The sequence below is a fragment of the Littorina saxatilis genome, linkage group LG14 (assembly GCF_037325665.1).
Source record: "Littorina saxatilis isolate snail1 linkage group LG14, US_GU_Lsax_2.0, whole genome shotgun sequence".
Taxonomy (NCBI): domain Eukaryota; kingdom Metazoa; phylum Mollusca; class Gastropoda; order Littorinimorpha; family Littorinidae; genus Littorina; species Littorina saxatilis.
The window spans coordinates 32,399,404-32,425,508 of NC_090258.1; the positions used below are offsets into that span (position 1 = coordinate 32,399,404).

Here is a 26,105-nt window from a genome sequence, read left to right on the forward strand (position 1 = left end):
CAAGGCGACCTCGAACGATTTCTGCCCACTTGTCCCCTACACCTCGTTCTTGGCATGCTTGAAGAAGTTTAAGCTGAAAACTAAACGAACGTACAAAATACACATCTGGACATACTTTCTTTTCGTCATCTTCAAGAGCAGGCTGGCCACAAAACAAGCAGTCATGCGCAAAGTCAAATTGTTTCTGCTTCGAACGTAGGGTAGCCACATTCGCTGATTCCTCTGTTGTGCGTTTTCTATTATCACGGTTTATCGAGTTGGCGTTGCAGAACTCTTGCCTACACTCCTTATGTAGTCTCTGGCCTACTTGGAACGTCAGTGAAACATTACGTAACTGACTGGCTTTTTTTAGGCCTTTTACCCCCTTTTCAGTCTGGTGCACAGCTTGTTGTCCGTTCTGGATTGGCTTATTACAGATGACGCATGTTGGCTCAGGTTCATCTGAAAAATGCGGAAATTTACTATTAAAGCGGGATCATCTACTCGTACTCCCCTTCTAAACAAAAGCATCTAGATCTGTGCTGAGAACAACAACGATGACAACGATAAACAAGTCGCGTAAGGCGAAATTACTACATTTAGTCAAGCTGTGGAACTCACAGAATGAAACTGAACGCACTGCATTTTTTCACAATGACCGTAGCCTCCGCCGCTCGTGCAAAACGCAGTGAAACTGAAGAGACTGTTTAGCGCGGAAGTGGTTTCGCTGTGCTGCATAGCACGCTTTTCTGTACCTCTCTTCGTTTTAACTTTCTGAGCGTGTTTTTAATCCAAACATATCATATCTATATGTTTTTGGAATCAGGAACCGACAAGGAATAAGATGAAATTGTTTTTAAATCGATTTCGGAAATTTGATTTTGATCATAATTTTAATATTTTTAATTTTGAGATATTGTTTTCAATCCGATTATAATATATTTATATGTTTTTGGAATCAGAAAATGATGAAAAATAAGATGAACGTAAATTTGGATCGTTTTATAAAAAACAAAATTAATTACAATTTTCTGATTTTTAATGACCAAAGTCATTAATTAATTTTTAAGCCACCAAGCTGAAATGCAATACCGAAGTCCGGCCTTTGTCGAAGATTGCTTGGCCAAAATGTCAATCAATTTGATTGAAAAATGAGGGTGTGACAGTGCCGCCTCAACTTTTACAAAAAGCCGGATATGACGTCATCAAAGACATTTATCGAAAAATTGAAAAAAACGTCCGGGGATATCATACCCAGAAACTCTCATGTCAAATTTCATAAAGATCGGTCAAGTATTTTACTCTGAATCGCTCTACACACACACACACACAGACACACATACACCATGACCCTCGTCTCGATTCCCCCTCTATGTTAAAAACATTTAGTGGGACAGGTGCACATATACTGAACACACAGACACACACACAGACACACACCAACTAACACTCACGCGCGCGCACGCGTCACACACACTAAGTTCGACATGAGTCACAAATGGAATGATTCTCTGAATAGGTTGCCGGTGGATTTGACTCCGTTAGCCAACCATACATTTTGACTCGTTTTTCACAGAAATTGAGTGAAATTACTCATAAAATGACACATAGCTTGCCTGCAACGTACTTTTATAACTCGCTAGACAGAACACAACTCATAACAGTGCAATTTTATATCATAAAGAGACTGTAACACAGGATTTTCACTCACCGAGATCTGCAGCGTCCGCACGTGCACTGGGTGCCGCCATTGTGTGTTATCAGCTCGCGCAGATAAAATGTGTGGCTGGCAGCAAAGCGTAACGTACGGCAGGCGGAATATGCCAAAAGTCAGCAAACTTTCAAAAACAGTAAACTTTTAATCGATTTTTTTCTACCTCGCGTACTTTCCTTTTTTCTCCTTTTTACATATTGTGTTTGTGCCGTTCATCCGTACATAATGCAATTGGATTTGTGACTTTTGCTTTTTTGTCCAACTAGAAACAGTACTTTCTGTGCCTACTACTACCCCGTCCTTTCCTGGCATTTGTCCACATAGTTATCTTGACCACCAGGAAAGCTGAATACTTATACACAATGTATGGAGCCTGCAATTAAATAGTCCTTCACCTTGAGTGGCTGAGCCGTGTTTTGTCACGTTTGTGCGTTTGTTTGTTTCAGTGTCTGCCGGTTTGCTGAGGTAAACAAACATACATAATTATGAGACCAGAGTAGGTATACATGAAAAAAAACCACCACCGGTCGTTTGTTTGTTTTTTGTTAGAAGCTCGTGTATGTTTTGTTTTGCTTTTTTAGGTCGATGTGTTTGGTTTTCGTTGTCACGGTTTTGGTTTCGTTTCCAGGTGTGTTTTTTGACTCACGTAAGTGTAGCCTATGCGATCGTCAACTTGACTTTGTCTGTCTGTCTGTGCGTGCGTGCTTATGTATGTATGTCATCCTGAACTCAGGCAAACACTGTACATAAGGATCCCATTGTAGTTTCTTTGACTCAGGTCAAAACTGATGAGTTCGGCTCATTCTCTCCCTGACTGGATGCCTTGACTGAGTTTCCTCCGATGCCTTTTTACATATTTAATAGAGCTTTTTGTAATGTATTTATTGATAGGCTAAGCAGATTTGCGATCGTCGATAATGATTTTTCATGGTGTTTTGTAATTTTTTAATTTTGTTTGTTTGTTTGCTTAACGCCCAGCCGACCACGAAGGGCCATATCACTGGGGTGTTATGTATGAGTGGCGTCGAAAGTACACGCCGACTTCAAATATTGAAAAGACAAAAATAGTTGCTTTTTCGCGGGGGAAAATACGGAATATTCCAAATTTTGTCTTGAATGGAGTACCTGTCCAAGTAGTTTGGGACTATGTGTACTTAGGTGTACTATTTAACTATAATAACAAATTTCATAATGCCATGAAACGTCATTGTTTGATTGGTAACCGTGCAATGTTCTCGTTAATTCGAAAATGTAGAAAACTAAATTTACCAATTGATGTGCAATTGGATCTTTTTGAGAAGTGTGTACATCCAATTTTGTTGTATGGTTGTGAGGTGTGGGGATATGATTCATTAGACATATTGTCAAGGTTTCAATTGCGATTTTTAAAAATGCTTCTTGATGTATATAAAACTACACCCACTTGTATGGTTTACGGAGAGCTTGGTCGTTATCCAATTAGAATTGAGGTACAATGTCAGTTACTGGTTTATTGGTATAAACTGATGAAAGAAATGAACGATGGTGCGAATAAGATGTCTTGTTTAATGTTAAAACTACATTTGAAGTTGTACCACGTACAAAACGTTAAATTGCCCTGGTTGTCGCATGTCAATACTATGTTAAATAAGTTGGGTCTATCATATCTATGGACAACTCAGAGTCTTGCCGTCTCAGGTTTTAAAAACGTTGTAAAACAAAGGCTAAGAGATCAATTCCTGCAGGAATGGAACACTGACGTAAATGCCAACAGCTTGTGCTTTAATTACAGAATATATAAAAAGGATTTTTGTCTGGAAAGGTATTTGCTTTGGTTGCCTAGGAAATTCCAAGTTAAAATTTTAATTAGCAAAATTTAGAACAAGCAATCATAAGTTGCCAATACATCAGCACAAATTTTTTAATGTTCCTAGAAATGAAAGATTGTGTGATATGTGCAATAAAAATGAATTAGGTGATGAGTTTCACTATTTGTTCATTTGTACCGACGAAAGTATAGTGTCTGAAAGAAGAAAATTAATTAGTCCTTATTACTGATCTCACCCAAATTGTTTAAAATATGAACAGTTAATGAATTGTAAATCTAAAATAAAACTAATGAAGCTAGCAAGATTTGTAGCCCATGTTATGATTTTAGTATGTTAGCGTTACATCTAGTTTCTTTATTGGTATGGTATATCTACAGGGCCGTAGTCAGTATGTGTCTGTCAATAATCTCTCATCTCCTCCATCTCCTCTCTGTTTCGGCGTTCCCCAGGGATCAGTTCTAGGCCCAGTTTTATTTGTACTATACACCACTCCTCTCTCTGCCGTCATCAAGCAACACGCAGTCAATCACTACCTCTTTGCAGACGACACACAACTCCAACAAGCATGCACGCCTACAGAAATCCAAGCGGTGACGCACACTCTCCAAAACTGCACTTCAGATATTAAATCATGGATGACAAACAATATGCTCAAGTTAAATGATGACAAGACTGAATTTCTTCTTTTCTCTGGAGCTTCCTCTTCGACCACTTCCATTCCAGCCTCCATCACAGTAGGTTCTAGTGACATTTCTCTCTCTGATAGTGCTAGGAATCTTGGGTTCATCATGGACTCCCACCTCTCAATGAAACAACACATCAAAAAAGTCTGTCAGACATGTTACTTTGAGATCAGAAGAATAGGTTCCATAAGAAAATTTCTCACTGTTGATGCCACTAAAACTCTCGTTACATCCTGCATTCTGTCCAGATTAGATTACTGCAACTCCCTTCTCATAGGCTGCCCTGACTCCACTCTCCAACCCTTGCAAAAAGTACAACACTCTGCTGCACGTCTCATTTTCAGAGCACAGCATCGACAACCCTGCACTCCTCTCATGAAAGAACTTCACTGGCTTCCTGTATCTGAACGTATTAGGTATAAAGCTGCCTGCTTCTGCTACAATATCATCTCTGAATCGGCACCTGCCTATCTTTCTGAACTGGTCTCTCTCTACACTCCCTCTCGCACCCTTCGTTCTTCTGATGATGCTCGACTTCTCCGTCAAGGTCGCTTTAAACGCAAGGCTCATGGCTTCCGCACGTTTTCGTATTATGGACCTCAGTTATGGAATTCACTCCCCTTTCAATTACGTCACTCTCCATCCATTTCATCTTTTAAGTCCAATTTGAAAACTCACTTGTTCCAACAACACTACGGATAGTTCCTTAGTATAGAGTCTGGGGATGTGAGATGTGCATGATGTGTTGTTTGAATCTGACAGTGATTGTATGATTTTTGTATACATGTATTGTTGTCACGCGCTTTGAACTTCTGATAAGGCGCTTTATAAATGCCCGTTATTATTATTATTATTATTATTATTATTATTATGTATATATATGTAATACATGCTTTTGTTTTGTGTTTTTACAAGCTCCCATGGGGTCGCCTTCACGCGGCGGGAGTGTTTTCACCAAGCTACCCCACCCCTTTACTTCTCTTCTTTTGTCTTATTTCTGCCTTACCAGTCCTTTCACCTATATTTCCTTCCAAGAAAACTCTCCCTACTATTCCCTGCAGTTTTCCAATTCTTTTCTTGTTGTCTTATTTCTACCTGACTGGATCCATCACCTTTATTTCACTTACCAAAAGTCTTCTTTTCCACATCCTTATTTCTCTGCACCCCGCATGTCGTAAGAGGCGACTAACGGATTCTGTTTCTCCTTTTACCCTTGTTAAGTGGTTCTTGTATAGAATATAGTCAATGTTTGTAAAGATTTTAGTCAAGCAGTATGTAAGAAATGTTTAGTCCTTTGTACTGGAAACTTGCATTCTCCCAGTAAGGTCATATATTGTACTACGTTGCAAGCCCCTGGAGCAATTTTTTTTATTAGTGCTTTTGTGAACAAGAAACACTTAACAAGTGGCTCTATCCCATCTCCCCCCTTTCCCCTATCCCATCTCCCCCCTTTCCCCGTCGCGATATAACCTTGAATGGTTGAAAACGACGTTAAACACCAAATAAAGAAAGAAAAAAATGTGTTTTTACAAAAGATGCATGGCATAATGGTATTGCCAATTTATTTCGGCTGTATATTATCGTTGTCCGCTTAATATATTATCTGTCTGATTTCTTACCTGATTTTGTTAAACCTATTTTCTTTTTGTTTGTATGTATGGAAGTGTATATTGCCAATTTATTTTGGTTGTATAGTATTGTTGTATTTGTCCGCTCAATTTGTATACATATATTAACTGTCTGATTTGTTACCTTTTTTTGTTAAAGTTATATCTTTGTTTCAAAGCCCTCTGGGCCCAAAACAATAAAATACTTGACTTGACTTGACTTGACTTGATTAGTGAAATATTCAAAAATGCGATCATGCTATTTTGGCACTGTCGTGACTTTGTAGACTTATAATATATCTGCGTAATTGATTTCAACTCTTAGAAATCAAAAGTATAACAGATTGTATTGTGTCTCTTTTTGTCGTTGAATAATCACAACAACTGTAAAACAAATTTGCTTTGATAAAGCTCCCGTTTTTCTCTCAGAATTTTGCTCATTTTTGTTTTGTTTACATGCTCCAGACACAAAAAACTACAAAACGATTCATAAAAGTTCCGTTCCATGCATTCCGTCTCCTCTCAATCTAAGATCCCCCCCCCCCCCCCCCGCCCCCGCCCCCCAATCCCCGTAGACCCTCCCCCCAAAGTTTTCCGCTAGGCTCTTCGACTTGTCCCAACGAAGCGTACAGGAGCGGGGCAATTAGGAGCCTTTGTAATTGTATGACCCGTCTCAAATAAGTGATTGACGGAACATTGTCAAGTCACGCTCTCAAAGAAGCGATCAGTCGGACACGTGAGAATCACAGTATGAAATTTGACAAGAGGTTGACCCAAGTCTGGCAACCAGATGTTAGAGGGAAAAAATAACTCACTGAAAAAGTGAGATCGCACGTGTCGGACAGATGCAAGTTAGAAAAAAAGAACCTTCTTGGCATGGATAACACTGGAAATATAAGTAGAAAACTTGTAATTATAGGTGCTGGACTTTCAAATTCAACTTGATCGCACATGTCGCCCTTAATTGTCTCTCTCACTGCTTTCTTGTTACCCTTGCAAGTTGAAACCACCCATCCCTCTCTTGCTTGATGGCAACTTTAAAGTTCTCTTTTTTTTCAACCGTATAATCCAATGTATAATCTGTGAAAAAAGGCCAAAACCAAATAACTTTTAGTTTCCGATGACAAGGTGTAGTGTAATTAACAAAAAAGTTTGATTGTAATGATTGCTTCCATTTTCTGTTTTTGATAACAATGTTGAAAAGGCTGTGAGCCCTTTTATCCTCAAGGTGAGAGACGGACACCGGCCCATATAATGGGCTTTGGAGCGTGTCAAAGTTCATAGCATCCTGATCAGCATATGAAACGTGTATCGCTTATTGAAGTTGTTGTGTATAAATCATAGTAATGGGAATAAGGTGACGCGCTAGTGTGTATGTGTGTGTGTGTGTGTGTGTATGTGTGTACACTGTGTGTGCGTGCGTGTGTTTGTGTGTATGTGTTTGTGTGTGTTTGTGTGTGTGTGTGTGTGTGTTTGTTTGTTATTTGTGTTTGGACAATTACAAACATTTAATTCTTGTACACAGATTAAAGACAGTTTCCATTCCAGACTGTTCCAGGTCAAATGTCCTAATGATGCAAATACAAATAAAATACCCCCAAACTGTTCTGAAACGATCAATTTTCGTTTGAAATACTTCATTTCTTATGGAAGGAATACACACTGGCACACAGTCTTTTGTTGTCTTGGCTTGCGGCCTAAATCTGACACAACAAGGCTCGAAGAAGGGACATAATGCTTTATTTCATTATTAAAAAGAAATTGTGTTAACACTCAGTTGGCAGTAGGCCAGAGACATAGTAGGCAGTGGAAAGTTACTAAAAAGTGACCTGAGTTGAAAAGATGTTTATTTCTACTCCAGACATATAATATCAATGTGCTGTCTTTGCTTTGTTTAGCGACCAGCATCAAAGAGGCGCACAGAGGACTGCCTGGGAGAAGAGGACCACCAGGACAAAGAATCGATTGAATATGCTGTGCTGTTGCCCTGCTAAGCTGCGTGCATTTTTAATTTCTCCGCAACACAATATGCATTTTTTTGTTATGAAATAAAATTGTTGATCGTATCTTGAGTTTATGGTGTTACATGTATAGTCCTTATGATCTGTGTCTGAGTGTGAAAGTGTGTGTGTGTGTGTGTGTGTGTGTGTGTGTGTGTGTGTGTGTGTGTGTGTGTGCGTGTGTGTGTGTGAATAAATTTACCAAAACCTACAGTCACTCTCAACGTTGCATTCACGTCGAAATCAAACCAAACCACAACCACAACCAAAAATTCACGTTGTGTCGACGTGTAATTCACGTCAATTTTATCACGAACAATGCACCAAAACTCAACTTTCACATTGTGTCAACGTAGAATTCACGTAATTCCTGACCTACAAATAATTTGGCCTAAAATTTACGTTCCATTCACGTGGACATTACGTAAAAATGCAACGCAATTTCAACCAAACCACAACCACAACCAAAAATTCACGTTGTGACAACGTAGAATTCACGTAATGTTTTTACGAACAATCCACCTCCACCAATAATTCACGTTGCATTCACGTTGGTGTCACGTAAAATGCAACGTTGTTTTCCAACGTTATTCCCACGTGATTTCGTCCATACAAATCTACGTAAAACAACGTTGAAACGCAACGTAAACCCAACGTATCCCAACGTGAATATAACGTGAATACAACGTAAAATTGTTTGCTGGGAGATGAATTGTGCAGGAAAACCCTTTCTTTTCATATATATGACATGACATATTTTATGATTTATTTGACTCTTTGATTGTCGGCAGAGTCATGCAGCAATAGCTCTTAGACCAGGACTGAAATTCTGTTATCATCTGCAAATATGTCCAAATAGTCCAACTTTAATGCAATGATTTAATCAAAGTAAGAAAAAAAAGGAAACATGGATGCACCTTGCTTTAAAAAACATAATCATTAACACCTTTACATTTTTTCTGACATTTTCTGAATTTTCTGTTGAAGATATTGATTGCAAAACTTTTGGAAATTAGCCAAAAAAGACGCATTTTCAAGGCTTCCCTGCTGAAAACATTCTAATTCTGAGACTTGAGGAGACTTTTTAGTATAAATCGTGGACTTCATGTTTAAAAAGTTCGCCGCCATGCATTACTATCATAAACAAATTACAACACACACAGGGCAGCTTTAAAATCAAATGCTTCTTTTTATGTATTTTTCTTGACACAAAATGCAACTTTTGCACATCGGACTTTGAAACTTTTCGGCCAGGGCTGTTGAATAATAATATAGGTCCCTGATGAGACTGAGTATAGAGAGCGAGGGCGGCCATTGATATCTCAAGTACTTAATTGGGCATTTTACGATCTTGAGGGAGGACGATGTATCCAGACAAGCTGCTTCAAGTTCATGTGAATCTGCTCAGCAGACAGTGGTATGAGAAGATTCAGAACCTGACACATTGATGTCATCTGACTAATTGGCTCATTACATACTTGACTGTCTTTTGTCGACCTTGTTCATATTATTGTCGAACATGTTCAGCTCCCCCCTGGGGAACATATCCTAGTAGAGAGATGTTTAATGTCTCTTCCGTTACTCACTCAAGTAGGCAGCCGAGATACCCTTTCGGGGGAGAGGGGATTCGGGAAGGTGGATTCTAATGTGTGTGTGTGTGTGTTGTCTGTGTGTGTGTGTGTTTGTGTGTGTGTGTGTGTGTGTGTGTGTGTGTGTGCGCGCATGTGTGCGTGTGTGCCTGCTTGCGTTCGTGTGTGTGTTTGTGATGTGATCATATTCAGGTATTTTATTTTGTGAGTGTCTTTGTTTGCTGGGTGAGGGGGGGGGGGGGGCGGTCACTCAGCCAGCCAGCCAGCCAGCCAGCCAGCCAGCCAGCCAGCCAGCCAGCCCGCCAGCCCGCCAGACGGGCAGGCAAAGAAACAAAAAGATCCACAAACAGATAATACTGTACATAAACACTAAAACCTTTTGGAAAAAGAACATTTATTTTATTACAAAATTAGCAAAAGGCATTTCTTGCACAACGGAAAGTGTGTAATTAAGTTCGCAAGCGGACTTTGCATAAAATACAACACAAATGACAAAAATGAACAGTATTATTCCAAAATGAGCATTCTTCTTAAGGGTGGGTGAGATTTTGCCGGATACATTGTACATTATTGTTGACGAACTTTACAACTTATTATTTCACTTCAAACAACCAGAAAAGCAGAGAAAAAGGAACAGTTTACCTAAGAGGGTGGCCACAAGCATGTAGCTTTTGAATCTCAATTAAATCGCATTGCAATTTCAGCTTTATTATTTACTCACATTATGCATTATACAAGTTCAATGTCAACATATCAAATCGGTTCACATTACATTTGTCATTTACGATTGTTATAGATCTCCATCAGTCAACGTTGTCCTAGATCTTATGTAGAATGTGTTGTATTTGTCCTGATTTATTTTCTACATTCAGAAGTTGTTATTGTTACTGATACAATATTGCCGAAAGATTGTATATTTTTGGGTGCGAATATTTAAAAAAAAAAAAATAATAATAATAAAAAAAAATAAAATGTGGTCAACGGAAAAACCACACCTGGAATGATGTAAACTTAAGAAACGCATTAAGTCCATTGTTGTGTTTATTTTCGTGTCCATTTCTGGCAGAGAAGCTGTACGTTTGTGGAGGAAAGGTACGTTTGGTTTCTGTGGATGAGTCAATATTTTGACCCTGTAGCAGGCAAATACTATTTCACAAGTTTGTCAAAGTACAACCTGAACTCAGTACCTGTAGGTAATTTTCAGTGGCTGAGAATGAGACACCTAATAACAGCGCTAAGGTTTTGCAGTGAATTTTGTAAGCAGTGGACAACACAATTTTAAATTTGCAACAACAACAAAATGTACACACCATATTTTGATAAAAATCAATGCACCCTTTTGTTATCAAATTTGTTCTCTCACGGCGAAGCACGTATCAATACGCCTGAAGTTTATTTAAAAATCGAGAGAAAAACACATCAAGATAAAACTGTGTCCACTGCTCAGCAAATGCACTGTAGCTACCAGCCTGCGACCTATGCATGTTTACACACGGGGTCGGGGAATGTGCATGTTGAGGGTCTGAGTGGAAGACCCCATGGTGTGACCATCGTCCACGTATTTCCCCTGGGTGTGACGCGAGCGACGACAGAAGAGGAAGGTGACGACGATGAGAGCGATGAGAAGGACGAGGAGGAAAATGCCGAGGACTGAGATAACTGTCTGCAGTTCTGGGTTCTTCAGACATTTGGCTGTGTCCGTTTCCACCCCTGTCTGCTCGCTGCCTGAGCTTTCCCCTGTAGACGGAGATAGGGTGGTGATCAGAGGATGCACATGCACACAGACCGTACAGACTTGCACACATGAGCGTACGCAAACACGCGCGCGCGCACACACACAGACTGCGCACACACACACACACACACACACACACACACAAACACACACTCACACACACACACACACACACACACACACACACACACACAAGCGGAGGGATGTGTCTTATTCCACGAAAAAACCGGGTCAACTCTAAGACGTGCACAGCACACTTACTGAACTCCTCTTCCAGAGTGGCGTTGCCGAAGCGAACGGTCAGAGCTTGGCCCATGACCCTCATGTCCCCATCAGCGGCGCGACGACGTCTCTTGCCCAGGCCTGCGGTGAAATCACCCGTACAGGTGGCGGGGTCCTGTTGAAGAAAAACCATCTGTGTAAGAGTGTGTGTTAGTGTGTTAGTTTGTGTGTGTGTGTGTGTTAGTTTGTGTTAGTGTGTGTGTGTGTGTTAGTTTGTGTGTGTGTGTTAGTTTGTTTGTGTGTGTGTGTATGTGTATGTGTGTGCGTGTGTTAGTGGGTCTGTGTGTCTGTGTGTCTGTGTTAGTGTGTATGTGTGTGTGCGTGTGTGTGCGTGTGTGTGTGTGTGTGTGTGCGTGTGTGAGCAACACAAGAAATACAACAACATCACTAACAACACAACCAACCACCACCACAAAAACAACACACAGACGACCTACCGGAGCGTCGCAGGTACCAGCAGTCACGGCAGCATCATCACACAACTGGACGGAGCAGGAGAAGTAGAGCGTGTTCTTGTTGCCGGAGCTTCCCTTGACGAACATGAAGGCGTAGAGAGGAATTACGACCATTTCCCCTGGTATTGTATCCTGTATTCTCCGTGTCAGCTGAAAGTGGTCCCCTCTCACCACCTGGTTGTCGGTCGGACAGCCCCTGCACACACAAGTTTTTGTTTACATTTAACGTGTTTCCCCTCCATTTTTTTTCAAACCTTGTTCGTTCCGTGTTGCGTCTGCTTTTTATATTTAGTCAAGTTTTGACTAAATATTTTAACGTAGAGGGGGGAATCGAGACGAGGGTCGTGGTGTATGTGTGTGTGTGTGTGTGTGTGTGTGTGTGTGTCTGTCTGTGTGTGTGTGTAGAGCGATTCAGACTAAACTACTGGACCGATCTTTATGAAATTTGACATGAGAGTTCCTGGGTATGAAATCCCCGAACGTTTTTTTCATTTTTTTGATAAATGTCTTTGATGACGTCATATCCGGCTTTTCGTGAAAGTTGAGGCGGCACTGTCACGCCCTCATTTTTCAACCAAATTGGTTCAAATTTTGGTCAAGTACTCTTCGACGAAGCCCGGGGTTCGGTATTGCATTTCAGCTTGGTGGCTTAAAAATTAATTAATGACTTTGGTCATTAAAAATCGGAAAATTGTTAAAAAAAATTAAAATTTATAAAACGATCCCAATTTACGTTTATCTTATTCTCCATCATTTGCTGATTCCAAAAACATATAAATATGTTATATTCGGATTAAAAACAAGCTCTGAAAATTAAATATATAAAAATTATTATCAAAATTTTTTTTTCGAAATCAATTTAAAAACACTTTCATCTTATTCCTTGTCGGTTCCTGATTCAAAAAATATATAGATATGATATGTTTGGATTAAAAACACGCTCAGAAAGTTAAAACGAAGAGAGGTACAGAAAAGCGTGCTATGCAGCATAGCGTAACCACTACCCCGCTCTTCTTGTCAATTTCACTGCCTATGCCGTGAGCGGTGGACCACGAGTATACGGTCTTGCTGCGTTGCATTGCGTTCAGTTTCATTCTGTGAGTTCGACAGCTACTTGACTAAATATTGTATTTTCGCCTTACGCGACTTGTTATATTTAGTCAAGTTTTGACTAAATATTTTAACATCGAGGGGGAATCGAAACGAGGGTCGTGGTGTATGTGCGTGTGTGCGTGCGTGTGTGCGTGCGTGCGTGTGTGCGTGTGTGTGTGTGTGTAGAGCGATTCAGACTAAACTACTGGACCGATCTTTATGAAATTTGACATGAGAGTTCCTGGGTATGAAATCCCCGAACGTTTTTTTCATTTTTTTGATAAATGTCTTTGATGACGTCATATCCGGCTTTTCGTGAAAGTTGAGGCGGCACTGTCACGCCCTCATTTTTCAACCAAATTGGTTCAAATTTTGGTCAAGTAATCTTCGACGAAGCCCGGACTTCGGTATTGCATTTCAGCGTGGTGGCTTAAAAATTAATTAATGACTTTGGTCATTAAAAATCGGAAAATTGTAAAAAAAAATAAAAATTTATAAAACGATCCAAATTTACGTTTATCTTATTCTCCATCATTTGCTGATTCCAAAAACATATAAATATGTTATATTCGGATTAAAAACAAGCTCTGAAAATTAAATATATAAAAATTATTATCAAAATTAAATTGTCCAAATCAATTTAAAAACACTTTCATCTTATTCCTTGTCGGTTCTTGATTCCAAAAACATATAGATATGATATGTTTGGATTAAAAACACGCTCAGAAAGTTAAAACAAAGAGAGGTACAGAAAAGCGTGCTATCCTTCTTAGCGCAACTACTACCCCGCTCTTCTTGTCAATTTCACTGCCTTTGCCATGAGCGGTGGCCTGACGATGCTACGAGTAAAATGGCATTGCGTTCAGTTTCATTCTGTGAGTTCGACAGCTACTTGACTAAATATTGTATTTTCGCCTTACGCGACTTGTTGTTGTCTTTTGTGTTCTTGTTTTTCCTGATGAAGCTTTCATAAGCGAAAATTCGTATCGTCTTGTGTCGTTCTTGTATCGGTGAGTACAGTAATCCTTTGTTTTTTAACTTCACATTTAACCCCCAAATGAAATCAAGTCAAATTAACTTTATTATCTCAATGTGAGAAATTACCAGGGGCTAAAGGCTGTGTGCGGCATGCCAAAATGGAACCTCAAACCATTATTAACAATTTTCTTGCGTTATTGAACACACTGTCTTTAAAGTCGGCTTAATTACCCAAGATAGAAAAAAAAGAGAATCATCCTACGTACGAGAGAGAGACTACTCATGATATATTAGTCGTTCAACTTACACGTGGGTATACATTTCATGTAAATGAGGTCGTGTCAAACTAGTCTGGCATGGATATGATTTTTCCCTGCTCATGATGCCTAAGTCACCAAGACAAACGTCAAGCTGGAAACAATTTTGCGCCTGCTGTTTCCCCTGAAATATTTTTTAGAACTACCACGTCTTTAGTTTCTAAAGTGACGTTTCTTTGCTTTGACGTCAAATATTGCACGACCCTTTGGAAGTGATTGAGGTTCCATTCCAATTAAGCGTCTTCAATTTGGACGCGTCGTCTTCGGGATGTTTGGAGCAAAAGACACGGAAGTACAGTATATAGGATAAATAGAGAATACTACATGGCTTGCTGTGTCGTACGAGATTTACACGAGTTGTTTTTTTAAATATTGAACTGCGAGCGAAAGCGAGCTGTTCACTATTTGAAAAAGCAACGAGTGTAAATCTGGTACGGAACAGCAAGCCATGTAGTATTCTGTTTATCCTACATACTGTACTTACGTGTATTTTACTGAAAATGTCCTGCATTCGAGGCAGCTAAATTGAAGACGCTTGTTTTAGAACCTCGATCTCTTCTAAAGCCTCGTGCAATCTATTACGTCAAAGCAAAGAAACGTCACTCTGAAAGTGTGGCGTGACGTGTTAGTTCTAAAGATTCATCGAGGGTAATTAGCGAGCGCAATTTGTGTTTCTATAATGACGTTTGTCTCGGTGACTTTGGCATCATAAGCAGTGGAAAAACAGGTCCCTGCCAGACTTGCTTGACATGACCTCATTTACATGATATACACACGTGTGATTTGAACGATTATTATCTCACGGGTGTCTCTCTCACGTATGTAGGATAAACAGAATTTACTACATGGATTGCTGTGTCGAAGCAGATCAACACTACTCGTTACTTGTTCAAATACTGAAAAGCTCACTTTCGCTCGCATTTCAATATTTACAAGAGCAACTCGTGAATATCTTGTTGGACACAGCAAGCCTTGCAGGGCCGGACTAGGCAAATAGGAGGGGGGGGGGGGGGGGGGGGGGGGGGGGGGGGGGGGGGGGGGCGGTTGCCAGTGGTGGTCCAGGGGGATATTCGTAACCCCCCACCACTACTAAAAAAAAAAAAAATTAAATAAGTGAGGTACATGTTTAGGCAAGGGGGGGGGGGGGATGCGCAACCCCCGTACCCCCCCCCCCCCCCCCCCCCCCCCCCCGCCGTAGTCCGGCCCTGCCTTGTGATACTCTCTATTTCTCCCTCTCGTCAAGACTAAAAGACTTGCATGTAGGACCTGATGTGAATCTGGTCGATGCTTACGCTATCTTGCCCGGACAATCATTCAAATTAATTCGTAAAACAACTGCACTTTTCGACTCCTTGCAAGAAGGTCAATGAAACTTACACTGACATGGGAAGCAACCGCTATATATTGCCCTTTGAGGTGCAGCAAGATTATTGTCTCCCCTGGATGGAGGCCATTTTCTCAGATTCGGTCTTATTGTTTTACCTTGTGTTTTATGCTGTTTTATTCAATCATTTAACAAAGTTCTTCCGGCTTTAACAGGATAATGTTAGAAGTATGTGTGGCATCTCTCTGATGTTGATATGTAGGGGGCCTACGATGCTGGCCTGATCGGGGATGGCAGACAGCAGTTGAATTGTTGGAAGAAGTTTATGAACAATAACAGAACAAACACACACACACACACAAACACACACACACACAAACACACAGACACACACACACACATACACACACAAACACACACACACACTGACACACGTACCCACCATTTTTCCGGCTTGTTTTCAATGTGTGCAATAAAACACTTCACAAACTTTCAAATGTGAGTTTCTCAGAATGTGATTTTCAAGGACGGTAACCGCACGACAATAGATATCAAATTGATCTATTTCTGGTAGACTTATAATTCAAGATTGTTTTGCAGCAAACAGGAATGATTTATCTGTACTTCCATGGATGTCATTCTTGAAAAAAAAAACTTGCACATTTATTTAGTATCTGGAATGCAAGCCAGATGATATAATTATTTTAACGCAAAAAAACATTCTCTATCATATCATGTTTTTAAACAGACGTTTCCCGGAAATAACTCTGTCAGGATTTTCGGCGGTCTGGAGTAGTAGCATCTTGGACACACGGCCAGTACTGTAACTGGCCTTGGCACGGAACGATCCAAGGGGGGCAATCTCAGTCATCTCAAAGAGGGAAATCCAAACGCAATCCGCTTTGTTCGATTTTATGGGCTTGGACGATAGAGAAAAATAAGAAAAGCAAAAGCTGGAGTCCAGTCTGGACGAAAATGCTATCAAGAACGCAGAATTGATTTTTTCTGAGTTTTTTTTTTTAGCCGTAACGCCAAGATGGAGTAGTAGGAGCCCCTTGTACCGCAGTCAGATTTTTCACAACATCCGGAACACGTTCTACGCCTCCGAACAGGCTGTATGTAATCGGGACGAGCGACTTGGTGTGATGTGTATGCGGCGTGCGCTAGATACATTTTCTTTCGAAAATAAAATCATCGGAGCCACGAACAGCCACGGATCACTGGAAGTGTTCGCTAAGCACATGTCTCGGAGTTGGTTGTTAGTCCCGATTGTGGGATACAGCCTGTCGGAGGCGTGGAACGTGCTCCGGATGTTGTGAAAAATCTGACTGCGGTACAGGGGCTCCTACTCTTCTAGACTGCTGATAATCCTGATAGAGTTATTTTCCAAAATTGTCTTTTGGGATCAGAATGAAATTGGTCAAAATAATGGACCTGTGTACGTATGTACAGACTTGCTACTGGTCAATAAATTACAACAAATTGGAAGGTTGCAGCTTCCGAGATGACAATTTAACTGGGCAAAGTGACGCTTTGACGCTTTGAGAGTTTATTGTCCTCAGCTTTAAAAGCTCTTTAGACAAGGGGATATAATTTACAGAAGAAATAAACATAACCATCTCTGCAAACACATCCACACACACACTCCTCTCTCTCTCTCTCTCTCTCTCTCTCTCTCTCTCTCTCTCTCTCTCTCTCTCTCTCTCTCTCTCCCAATTCAAGTGGCAGGCACAATTACAGCATATTTGCAAGAAAGTAGCCAAGAACGTTTTCCTCTTATCCAAGTTAAAGCAATTTACGGACAGAAGGACTCTGGAAATGTTCCACCATGCTCATGTAATGCCTCACATTAATTATGTTTCGACGCTCTGGGATGGCAGCAGTGATGTCCACTTGAAAAAGTTAGACTCTCTCTATCGTCGCTCGGCCAAACTCATCGTAAAGGATAATGCATCAACAGATATGAAATTAAAAATGCTCAACTTTCTTCCACTGGAAAAGCATCTCAAGTTAAACAAAGCCATTTTCATGCATAAATTGTATTACGGTAAAGTGCCGATTTACATTACATCATTATTTAATAAAGCTACCCACAGATATGGGTCGGTCAACTTGATCCCACCGATTCCACGAATTGACCTGTATAAGACCAGTCTTGCTTTTTCGGGTACTTCAGTTTGGAATTCGCTTCCATCATCCTTTAAGCATCCTTTAAGCACTTAAAGTCATAAAAAAGTTTTAAAAAATGTGTTAAAAACCACTTAATGTCTGAGTAGTTTAACGCCTTTTGACTTACCAAACTTAGTATTACGTCAAAAATATGCTGTGCATTGTATATTCTGAACATATTTTTGTTACTCTATTGCTACATGTTCGATTGCCACCAGCTTGTATTTATAATTACCTGCATAGTATGCATTTGATTTTATGAATAACCACATATGTATGCTCTTCATGCCTCATCATCATCATCATCATCATCATCATCATCATCATCATCATCATCATCGTCATCGTCATCTTTATTATCACGTGCTGAAGTTTTCCGACCTCGTTTTAACGGTTAACTTTTTAAATTTTTAATTATATAATTGTGTGTCTATGCGTCCCAAGGACAGATTGTAAGAAAAGGCGTAGAATCCTTGTTAAATAAAGTTCAATTCAATTCAATTCTCTCTCTCTCTTTCTCTCTCTCTCTCTGCCACACACACAAACGTACGCTCGCGCTCACACACGGATTATTCCTCCCAGTTGCATAATCATCATACAATAATGCATTAAAATTCGTTGAATTGTTTGGGGAAAGCAGTTTTCATTATTTAGGGGAATCAAGAATTGACTTCTAAGCTTCATTTTTTTTCTTTGTGTATATACTATAATTCAATACAAGGTATCTCCAAACATTATTTATCAGAAAATGTTCGTAAATTTGTTTATTTTACAAGCTGAAATTTAAGGCATTCCGTTTGTCAAATAATTATTTGGATACTTTTTCATGTTTGTTTCACAAGTTTTAGCTAAATAAGACCTTGTATTCAATTATAGAAATCACCGAAAGACATAAAACTTAGTTCAGAAGCGAATCCTAGAAACCCCTAAATAATGGAAAATGTGTTGGCTAAACAATTCATTGTTTACGTAAATAATTCATTGTTTACGTGAATAATGATTTATTTAGCAACATTGCTGATTGTTTATAAACAATGTAATATAAGTCTAAATAATATATTGTTTACGTAAACAATACATTATTTAGACGTATTTTACATTGTTTGTAAACAATCAGCAATGTTGCTAAATAAATCATTATTTACGTAAACAATGAATTATTTACGTAAACAATGAATTGTTTAGGTAAATAATGAATGGTTTACGTAAACAAAAAATTATTTAGAATTGTTTTACATTGTTTATAAACAATTACTTATTTAGCACATGAGCTTCTAAATAATGATTATTTAGCTAAAACTGGTGGAAAAAACATGAAAAAGTATCCAAATATTTATTTGACAAATGGAATGTGTTACACGACACTTGAGATTGCCACAAGTTCTCAAATGTCGTATAGTTGTGTTCTTTTATTCTACGTCGCCCGTCTTCGCAGCAGCAGAAAACAACTCGTCAAATTGAGTTCGAGGATTTATTTAGCATTCCATACATACAACTGCACATCGTACCAGAACTCAAATAGAAGCTTTTTTACATTCAAATCGCGCTGGCATATATATAGTAAATACTCAATCTCGAGAATATTCCAGACCGAACATGATACAACTACATTATACCAGCCGTCTATGGACTAAAACAGTGACGTTCTCTGTGACGTACATCAAAAGCGCCGACGCACTTAATCCGAGCGAACGCTACGAACCCACGGCTCAAAACAACGTGGTAAACAACTTGTTTTGACAGGACTAGAAAGTTCACCTGCATTCTCGTCCAAACATAAATATTGTGTTTACAAAATATAATATCGGTACTTTCCCACAAAGTACAAATAAGTCAACTACATGCAACACACAAAACTGAACCAAAGTTCAGCAACGACAGCGTTTCCTAACATTACCCCCAACACAAGAAGAAATTTACCCAATTTCTTTCAATCATTGAAACGCTACCTGTACACATATTATGTATACATAAAAGATTAGAATCCAGGTTTGTACATTAGTCTGTTGGAGAATGAACACAGATTTACTCACATACTCGGCTGAGAAAATCCGCTCCAACATTGTCTGAACCCTTAATCGATTCTACTCGCATATCAAAGTTCTGCAAGTACATCACCCACCTCATGATACGATTATTTACAAACTTTGCAGAGTTCAGGTAGGTGAGGGGTTTGTGATCAGTCTGAAGCACGAATTTCACCCCTTGGAGGTAGAGTTCAAATTTCTTGATTCCCCACACGATGGCTAAACACTCTTTCTCCATGGTCGAGTAGTTCTTCTCGGCTCCTGACAGCTTCTTGCTGGCATAGCTGACCGGAAACGGTTTACCTCCATGCTCTTGCATCAGCATGGCGCCGATCCCTTCGTCCGATGCGTCTGTACGCAAGATGAACTCTTTGGCAGTATCAGGAAGGCGTAGCACCGGGTCTCGTGACATCAGGTCGCGCACGGTCTGGTATGCCTTCTCCTGAGCTGGTCCCCAGAGTATTCGGTTGGGGCATCCTTTTCGGGTCATGTCCAACAAAGGCGCCGTTATGGCGGCGAAGTTTGGAATGAACTCTCTGTAGTACCCAGCCAATCCAAGGAAGGATCGCACCTGCTTCTTGGTTTCAAGACGTGGCGCATTGAGGATCTTGGTGACGTTTTCCAACAAAAGCCCCTTTTCACCTTCCTTCAGTGAATGACCTATGAAGTCAACGTTGTCGGTCCCCAAAATGCACTTGCTGGGTCTCACGGTCAGATTAGCTTTTGTCAGGCGGGAAAACAGTTCCCTCAAAGTCTCCAGATGCTCCGCAAAGGTCTCCGTGTGGACTAGCAGATCATCCCAGTAGTACACAACATTCTTAATTCCTTTGAGCATTTTTCGCATTCCTCTCGTAAGGGTAGCACCACTGTTCACCATGCCAAAAGGCATCCGCAGGCACTCATACGTTCCGTCTGGAGTTGCAAAGGCGGTCTTTGGTATGTCCTCTTCGCGCACAGGAATTTGCCAATATCCCTTGCTGAGATCGATCTTTGAGAAGATCTTACTGCCAGTTAACTGTCGGAATAGATCAGTTGCCGTCGGCATCGGTTCAGGGTCAAACACGGTGATCTTATTGACTTTCCTGAAGTCAATGCATACCCTGTTTGTGCCGTCTTTCTTCTTGACAACAACAACGGGAGATGAGTAAGGGGATGATGACTCACGGATGACCCCCATCTTCAACATGTTGTCGATGTCCTTCTTCAAGGATTCCCGAGCCTGAAACGGGATAGGGTATTGTTTTGAGCGAACAGGAACGTCAGATGTAAGGTGGACTTCATGTTCGACCAAGGACGTAGAGCCTGGAACATCACAGAACCTATGGGTGAAGTCGCCCATAAAATCATGCAGCTCCTTCTGCTGATCTTCTGTCAAGTCAGGTCCTAGCTTGACGTCATCCACTCCCTCTTTCTTGTGGAGGTCTCCCAACTCCAGTAGTTCCTCACCGTCAAACTCGTCTAGTTCGGCTGGTTCTTCCACACTTGCCGCGACCTGTACTGCTTCCGGAGGTCTCTCCACATACAGTTTCAGGAGGTTAGCGTGGTAGATCTTGGACTTCTTGCCGACATTCACCTTGTAGTCGTTGATCCCTACCACGGCCTCAACCTTGTATGGGCCTTTCCACTGCATCAGTAGTTTGTTGTGATCAGTGGGAAGCAGTATCAGCACTTTGTTACCTGGTGTAAACTTCCTGTTTACGGCTTTGCGGTCGTAGTAGTGCTTTCCGCTATCCTGAGACTTTCTCAAGTTTTCTCTCGCAATCTCGAGAGTCTCCTCCAGTTTCTCTCGCAACTCGAACACGTACTGGTAACTGTTCTTCACTTCAGGTGTGTCCACATCTTTCGTCCACAATTCCTTTAGTATTTGCATCGGGCCTCTCACGGTCCGCCCGTACATCAGCTCGAACGGGGAGAATCCAGTGGACTCTTGTGGCACCTCCCTGTATGCAAATAGCAAGGCATTGATGTAGCGATGCCACTGCCTTGGCTGCTCACTGCATAGTTTCTTCAGCGTGGACTTCAGCGTCGCATTGAATTTTTCTACCAGCCCATTGCACATCGGGTGATAGGCTGTCGTAGTCAAGTGACGAATGCTCAGCAGCCTGTTGACCTCTTCCATGCATTCAGAGACAAACTGTGTCCCCAGGTCTGTGAGGATCTCTTCAGGAACCCAAATTCTGCTGAAAATGTCCACAAGTGCCTCGGCAACAGTCTCGGTGTCAATTTTCTTCAGAGGCACGGCTTCTGGGTACCTGGTTGCATAGTCTACCAGGGTCAGTACCCAACGATGACCCTCTTCACTTGGCGGTTTGATCTCGCCGATGAGGTCAATGGCCACCCTCTTGAAAGGTTGGTCGATCAAAGGCATCTTCTGCAACGGCACTTTCGGGACCCTTCCTCGAGGTATGGTTTTCTGGCAAATATCGCACGATCGGCAGAATCGAGTCACATCTGCATGCAGTCCTGGCCAGTAAAACGCAGCCTGGATTCTGTCCGATGTCTTCTTGACACCCAGGTGACCTCCCATAATAGAGTCGTGGGCCACCTCCATCACCTGGCGCCTAAGTGGTTGAGGCACCATAACTTGACGTAATGGCTTCCCACCGTTGACTCTCGCGTGCTGGAACACTCTGTACAGAATCTTGGCCTTCACTTCAAATTGCACAGTGCCTTCGCCCTTAGTCATCTCCTTGACAGGACGACTCCTGTACTTTGTTAAGGTCGAATCAGCTTCTTGTAGCTGAATCAGCTGATCCCTGTCCACGACAGCAGTTGCAGAACTGTTGGTGACCCTGATTGGCGTAGTTGTTTTGTCCTTCTTCGCCTGGGCTCTGGTCGTCACAGCGCTTACAACCTGCGGCTGGTCGCGGCGATGCACAGTAGCTCTGTCATCTCGTAGCAGTTCGCTGATATCTTCATTCGCGAATGGCAGTGGGTCTTCCTCCTCAGCAGCAGGCTGAGCTGAGCCCATTCTCCATTCAAAATCAGGGTCATCAGGACGTCTCGCACCCCCAATGTTCCCAATTAATAGATCGTATAAGGGCTTCTTCAGGCAGACGGCCTCAACTTCTCCGGTGAAGTATGGAGTATCGATCTGGATTTTTACCACTGGTGCCTTCACGCATTTGCTGTCAGCCATGAGCGTCCACTTGAAGTCACCAGTGAACTTCTCTGTCGGCACCAGATCCTCTTTGACAATGACTCCATTGCAGCCCGAATCTCTGAGAACAGTCACTTCCTGCTTCTCAACAAATCCCTTCGACACGGGCATGTTCGACACTGACACAGCTGCGCTGGCGACGACAGAGATTGACTTGCCATTGGCGAGCAGAAGCTGGCCATCAGATAGACATTCTTCCACGTCCGATGGTGTAGCCACTTGCTCGGCAGCCCTTGGAAGTATGACGCTGCTCGCACATACTTGTTGGTTCGAGCCACTCATTTGCCTCTTGTTGTCGTAATATCTCCGTCGATGTTCTTGCGCTTTGTCATTGACCCAATAAACATGCCAGAACTGGGCCATTGCTGGCGTTTTGATGGCAATGCCAGTTGCCAGAACTACTGCCATCAAAGGCCCACTTATGGCCCAATGCTGGCATATTACCCGTATGCACATTGGCAAATTGATGGGCCATCACTGGCAAGCCAGCACTTTGCCAGCAAAAACCCATCATTTATTTGCTGGCTTTTTGATGGCTTGCCATCATTTTGCCAGCAATTTGCCAGCAATTTGCCAGCAAAAACCCATCATTTATTTGATGGCTTTTTGATGGCTTGCCATCATTTTGCCATCATTTTGCCATCATTTTGCCAGCAAAAACCCATCATTTATTTGATGGCTTTTTGATGGCTTGCCATCATTTTGCCAGAATTTTGCCAGCAAAAACCCATCATTTATTTGATGGCTTATTGATGGCTTGCCATCAAAAACCCAGCATTTTGCCAGCATTTCGCCAGCATTTTGCCAGCATTTTGCAGGTTTTTAGTTCCATATAAAAAAAACTTTTTTCCATATATTTTCTGTTAATGGCCCTTTACCTGCTGAAATTACCGGGCCAGTTGTGGCCCGGCAAAATGCCATATTTCTGTCTTTACCATTGCCAGCAAAATGCCAATAAGTTGCAGGAAATATACCAATACCACTGATTCGGATAGAATGACGGCTCTATTCATGTACTCGATCTGCACAGTCTTGTTAGCCCATAGATGGTTGTTAGAAGTCTATAAATATGCTTTGTTTTGTCATTTTTTACTGTGAATGTAATAACAATAACAAAACACAGCACATCAATGGACTTTTCAACCCATGCTGGCGGCAAGACGTGCGCAAATAAAGCAAAGGGCAATGCTGTCAAGCTGTACATTAGCAATATGCATATGCGTAATTATCAAATTCATCAGTAAAATGCAATTGAAATGCTAATCACATTTGTCGTGTAACTTATCTGGCAAGTAAAGGCAGTGGTTTTGACAGAATATCGTCATCAACGCAGTTATAGCGGGCACAACAACAATACAGTAATATATATTAAAAACAAAACAAATGTAAAGCTTCCAAACAGCAACGACTCATTACCGAAACATTACAGAAACGTACGCTTTGTTTTCAGTTGCTCACTGTTTTATTTTATTTGTACAGCGTTCTAAATTTCACACTCGAGACATGATGACCAAAGGCAGGAATGTTTCTTGTTCACTTCCCAGTAAACCTCCGTAGGATTGTCTTGATTCTGTCATTTCTCTGTTCGCATCCGCAACGTTGAGATAACGCTTCTTTTCTTTGTCCTGACGTCGTAGCCTACGGTAAGCCATTGAAACTCTCAAGTCCTCCTGCCGTTCACCTCTTGAAACATGAAAGCAAACGAGTTTTGTTGGTTTTAATTCATTATTCCATATCACACACACACACACACACACACACACACACACACACACACACACACACACACACACACACACACACACACACACACACACACACACACACACACACAACCAAACAACCAAACAAACGCAAGCATACACGCAGGCATGCAAGCAAACAGCACACGCACGCACGCACGCGCGCGCGCTCACACACACACACGCACACACACACGCGCGCACACAAACACACACACACACACACACATACACACACAGAGGCATTCTCACAGAGAGGACGACTTCTTGTAATCTATCATATTTTCTGAACTGACTAAAATGCCAAGCAGAAGTAAGGGGTCAACAGGAATATGTATTTTGATCTAACCTGCGAAGCTTACGTTGTCTCGGACAGCTCTCTTGCGTTTCTCTCAGGAACTGAGACCCAGGCGAGCTGCATCTTATCCAGTTGGGCAGTCAGACACTTGCACAAATCTTTGTCCTGGAGTGAATAGACACATACTCAATGTCAACATTCACAAGATGCAATTTGTTTGGTTACAAGTAAGCTTATGGTAATGCCTATGGTGCTTTTCTTATGACAGAGACAAAACAAACTCAATCACACAAAGAAAGGAAAAAGGCACACACACACACACACACACACACACACACACACACACACACACACACAACCGCGCGCGCGGGCGCACACACACACACACACACACAACCGCGCACGCGGGCACACACACACACACACACACACACACACACACACGCGCGCGCGCGCGCACGCGCGCTCGCGCGCAGATTCTTTCTTACAGAGAGGACGACTTCTTAAAGTCTATTATATTTTGCGAACTGACTCAAACGTCTAGCAGAAGAAAGTTGAAAAAAAGACCGACAACGGAGGAAAAGAACAAGAAGATACTAGATCTAACGCCGTTGCGACGACCTGCTCACACAACTGTTTGTGAAACTCACCACGCTTGCTTCTAGCCGGAGGAGATCGGACGCGTACTGAAATCGAAGAAGGTGCTTTGGAAATTCCTTGAAGTTGAATGCAAAACAAATAACCGGACATCTGCAGAACCACCGCGGGCCGGATTTAGTTGACAATGCGTCATCATCACGAGTGACGTCAAGATATTTCGACATTTGTTTGTACATTACGTCACTCCAAGTGAGAAAGTCATACCGCTGTGCTGTCGCAGATCTTCTTGCCAGCAATAATCCAGCATTGGCCCACTGCTGGCGTGCCAGCAAAAACCCACCTATAATTGCCAGCAAATCGCCACCTATGGCCCAATGCTGGCAAACAAGCACTGGGCCATCAATGGCGTGCCAACAGTGGGCCAATTAAGGCATTTTACTGGCCGACAATATTACTGGAATGCCAGAGATGGGCCAGTGATGGCAAGCCATAACTGGGCCTTTGTTGGCAAACCATAATTGGCCCAGTGTTGGTTTTTTTATGGCC

The 26,105-nt window shown here is 41.5% G+C and overlaps 2 protein-coding genes across 3 annotated transcripts in view; both read right to left on the minus strand.

The window, feature by feature from the left end:
* Positions 1-9,757: 9,757 nt before the first annotated feature.
* The window catches only part of LOC138947600 (uncharacterized), a 326,843-nt gene continuing 310,495 nt past the window's right edge, over positions 9,758-26,105 (minus strand). Inside the window, exons 9-11 of the mRNA XM_070319107.1 lie at positions 11,835-12,048; positions 11,377-11,512; positions 9,758-11,117 (exon numbers count right to left, since the gene is read on the minus strand). Coding sequence (XP_070175208.1) covers positions 10,867-11,117; positions 11,377-11,512; positions 11,835-12,048 — 601 coding nt within the window. The 3' untranslated portion in view covers positions 9,758-10,866. The remainder of the gene's footprint in view (positions 11,118-11,376; positions 11,513-11,834; positions 12,049-26,105) is intronic.
* Positions 19,234-25,715, minus strand: LOC138947590 (uncharacterized). Of its 2 annotated transcripts, none has more exons than XM_070319096.1 (3): positions 25,610-25,715; positions 25,024-25,124; positions 19,234-24,602 (listed from the first exon to the last, which is right to left on the minus strand). In XM_070319096.1, the coding sequence occupies exon 3, from the start codon at positions 23,373-23,375 to the stop codon at positions 19,758-19,760; it is 3,618 nt and encodes a 1,205-aa protein (XP_070175197.1). In that variant the 5' UTR covers positions 23,376-24,602; positions 25,024-25,124; positions 25,610-25,715; the 3' UTR covers positions 19,234-19,757. The 2 variants fall into 2 exon arrangements, with proteins under 2 accessions (XP_070175197.1, XP_070175196.1); XM_070319095.1 differs by having other exon boundaries at positions 25,011-25,124.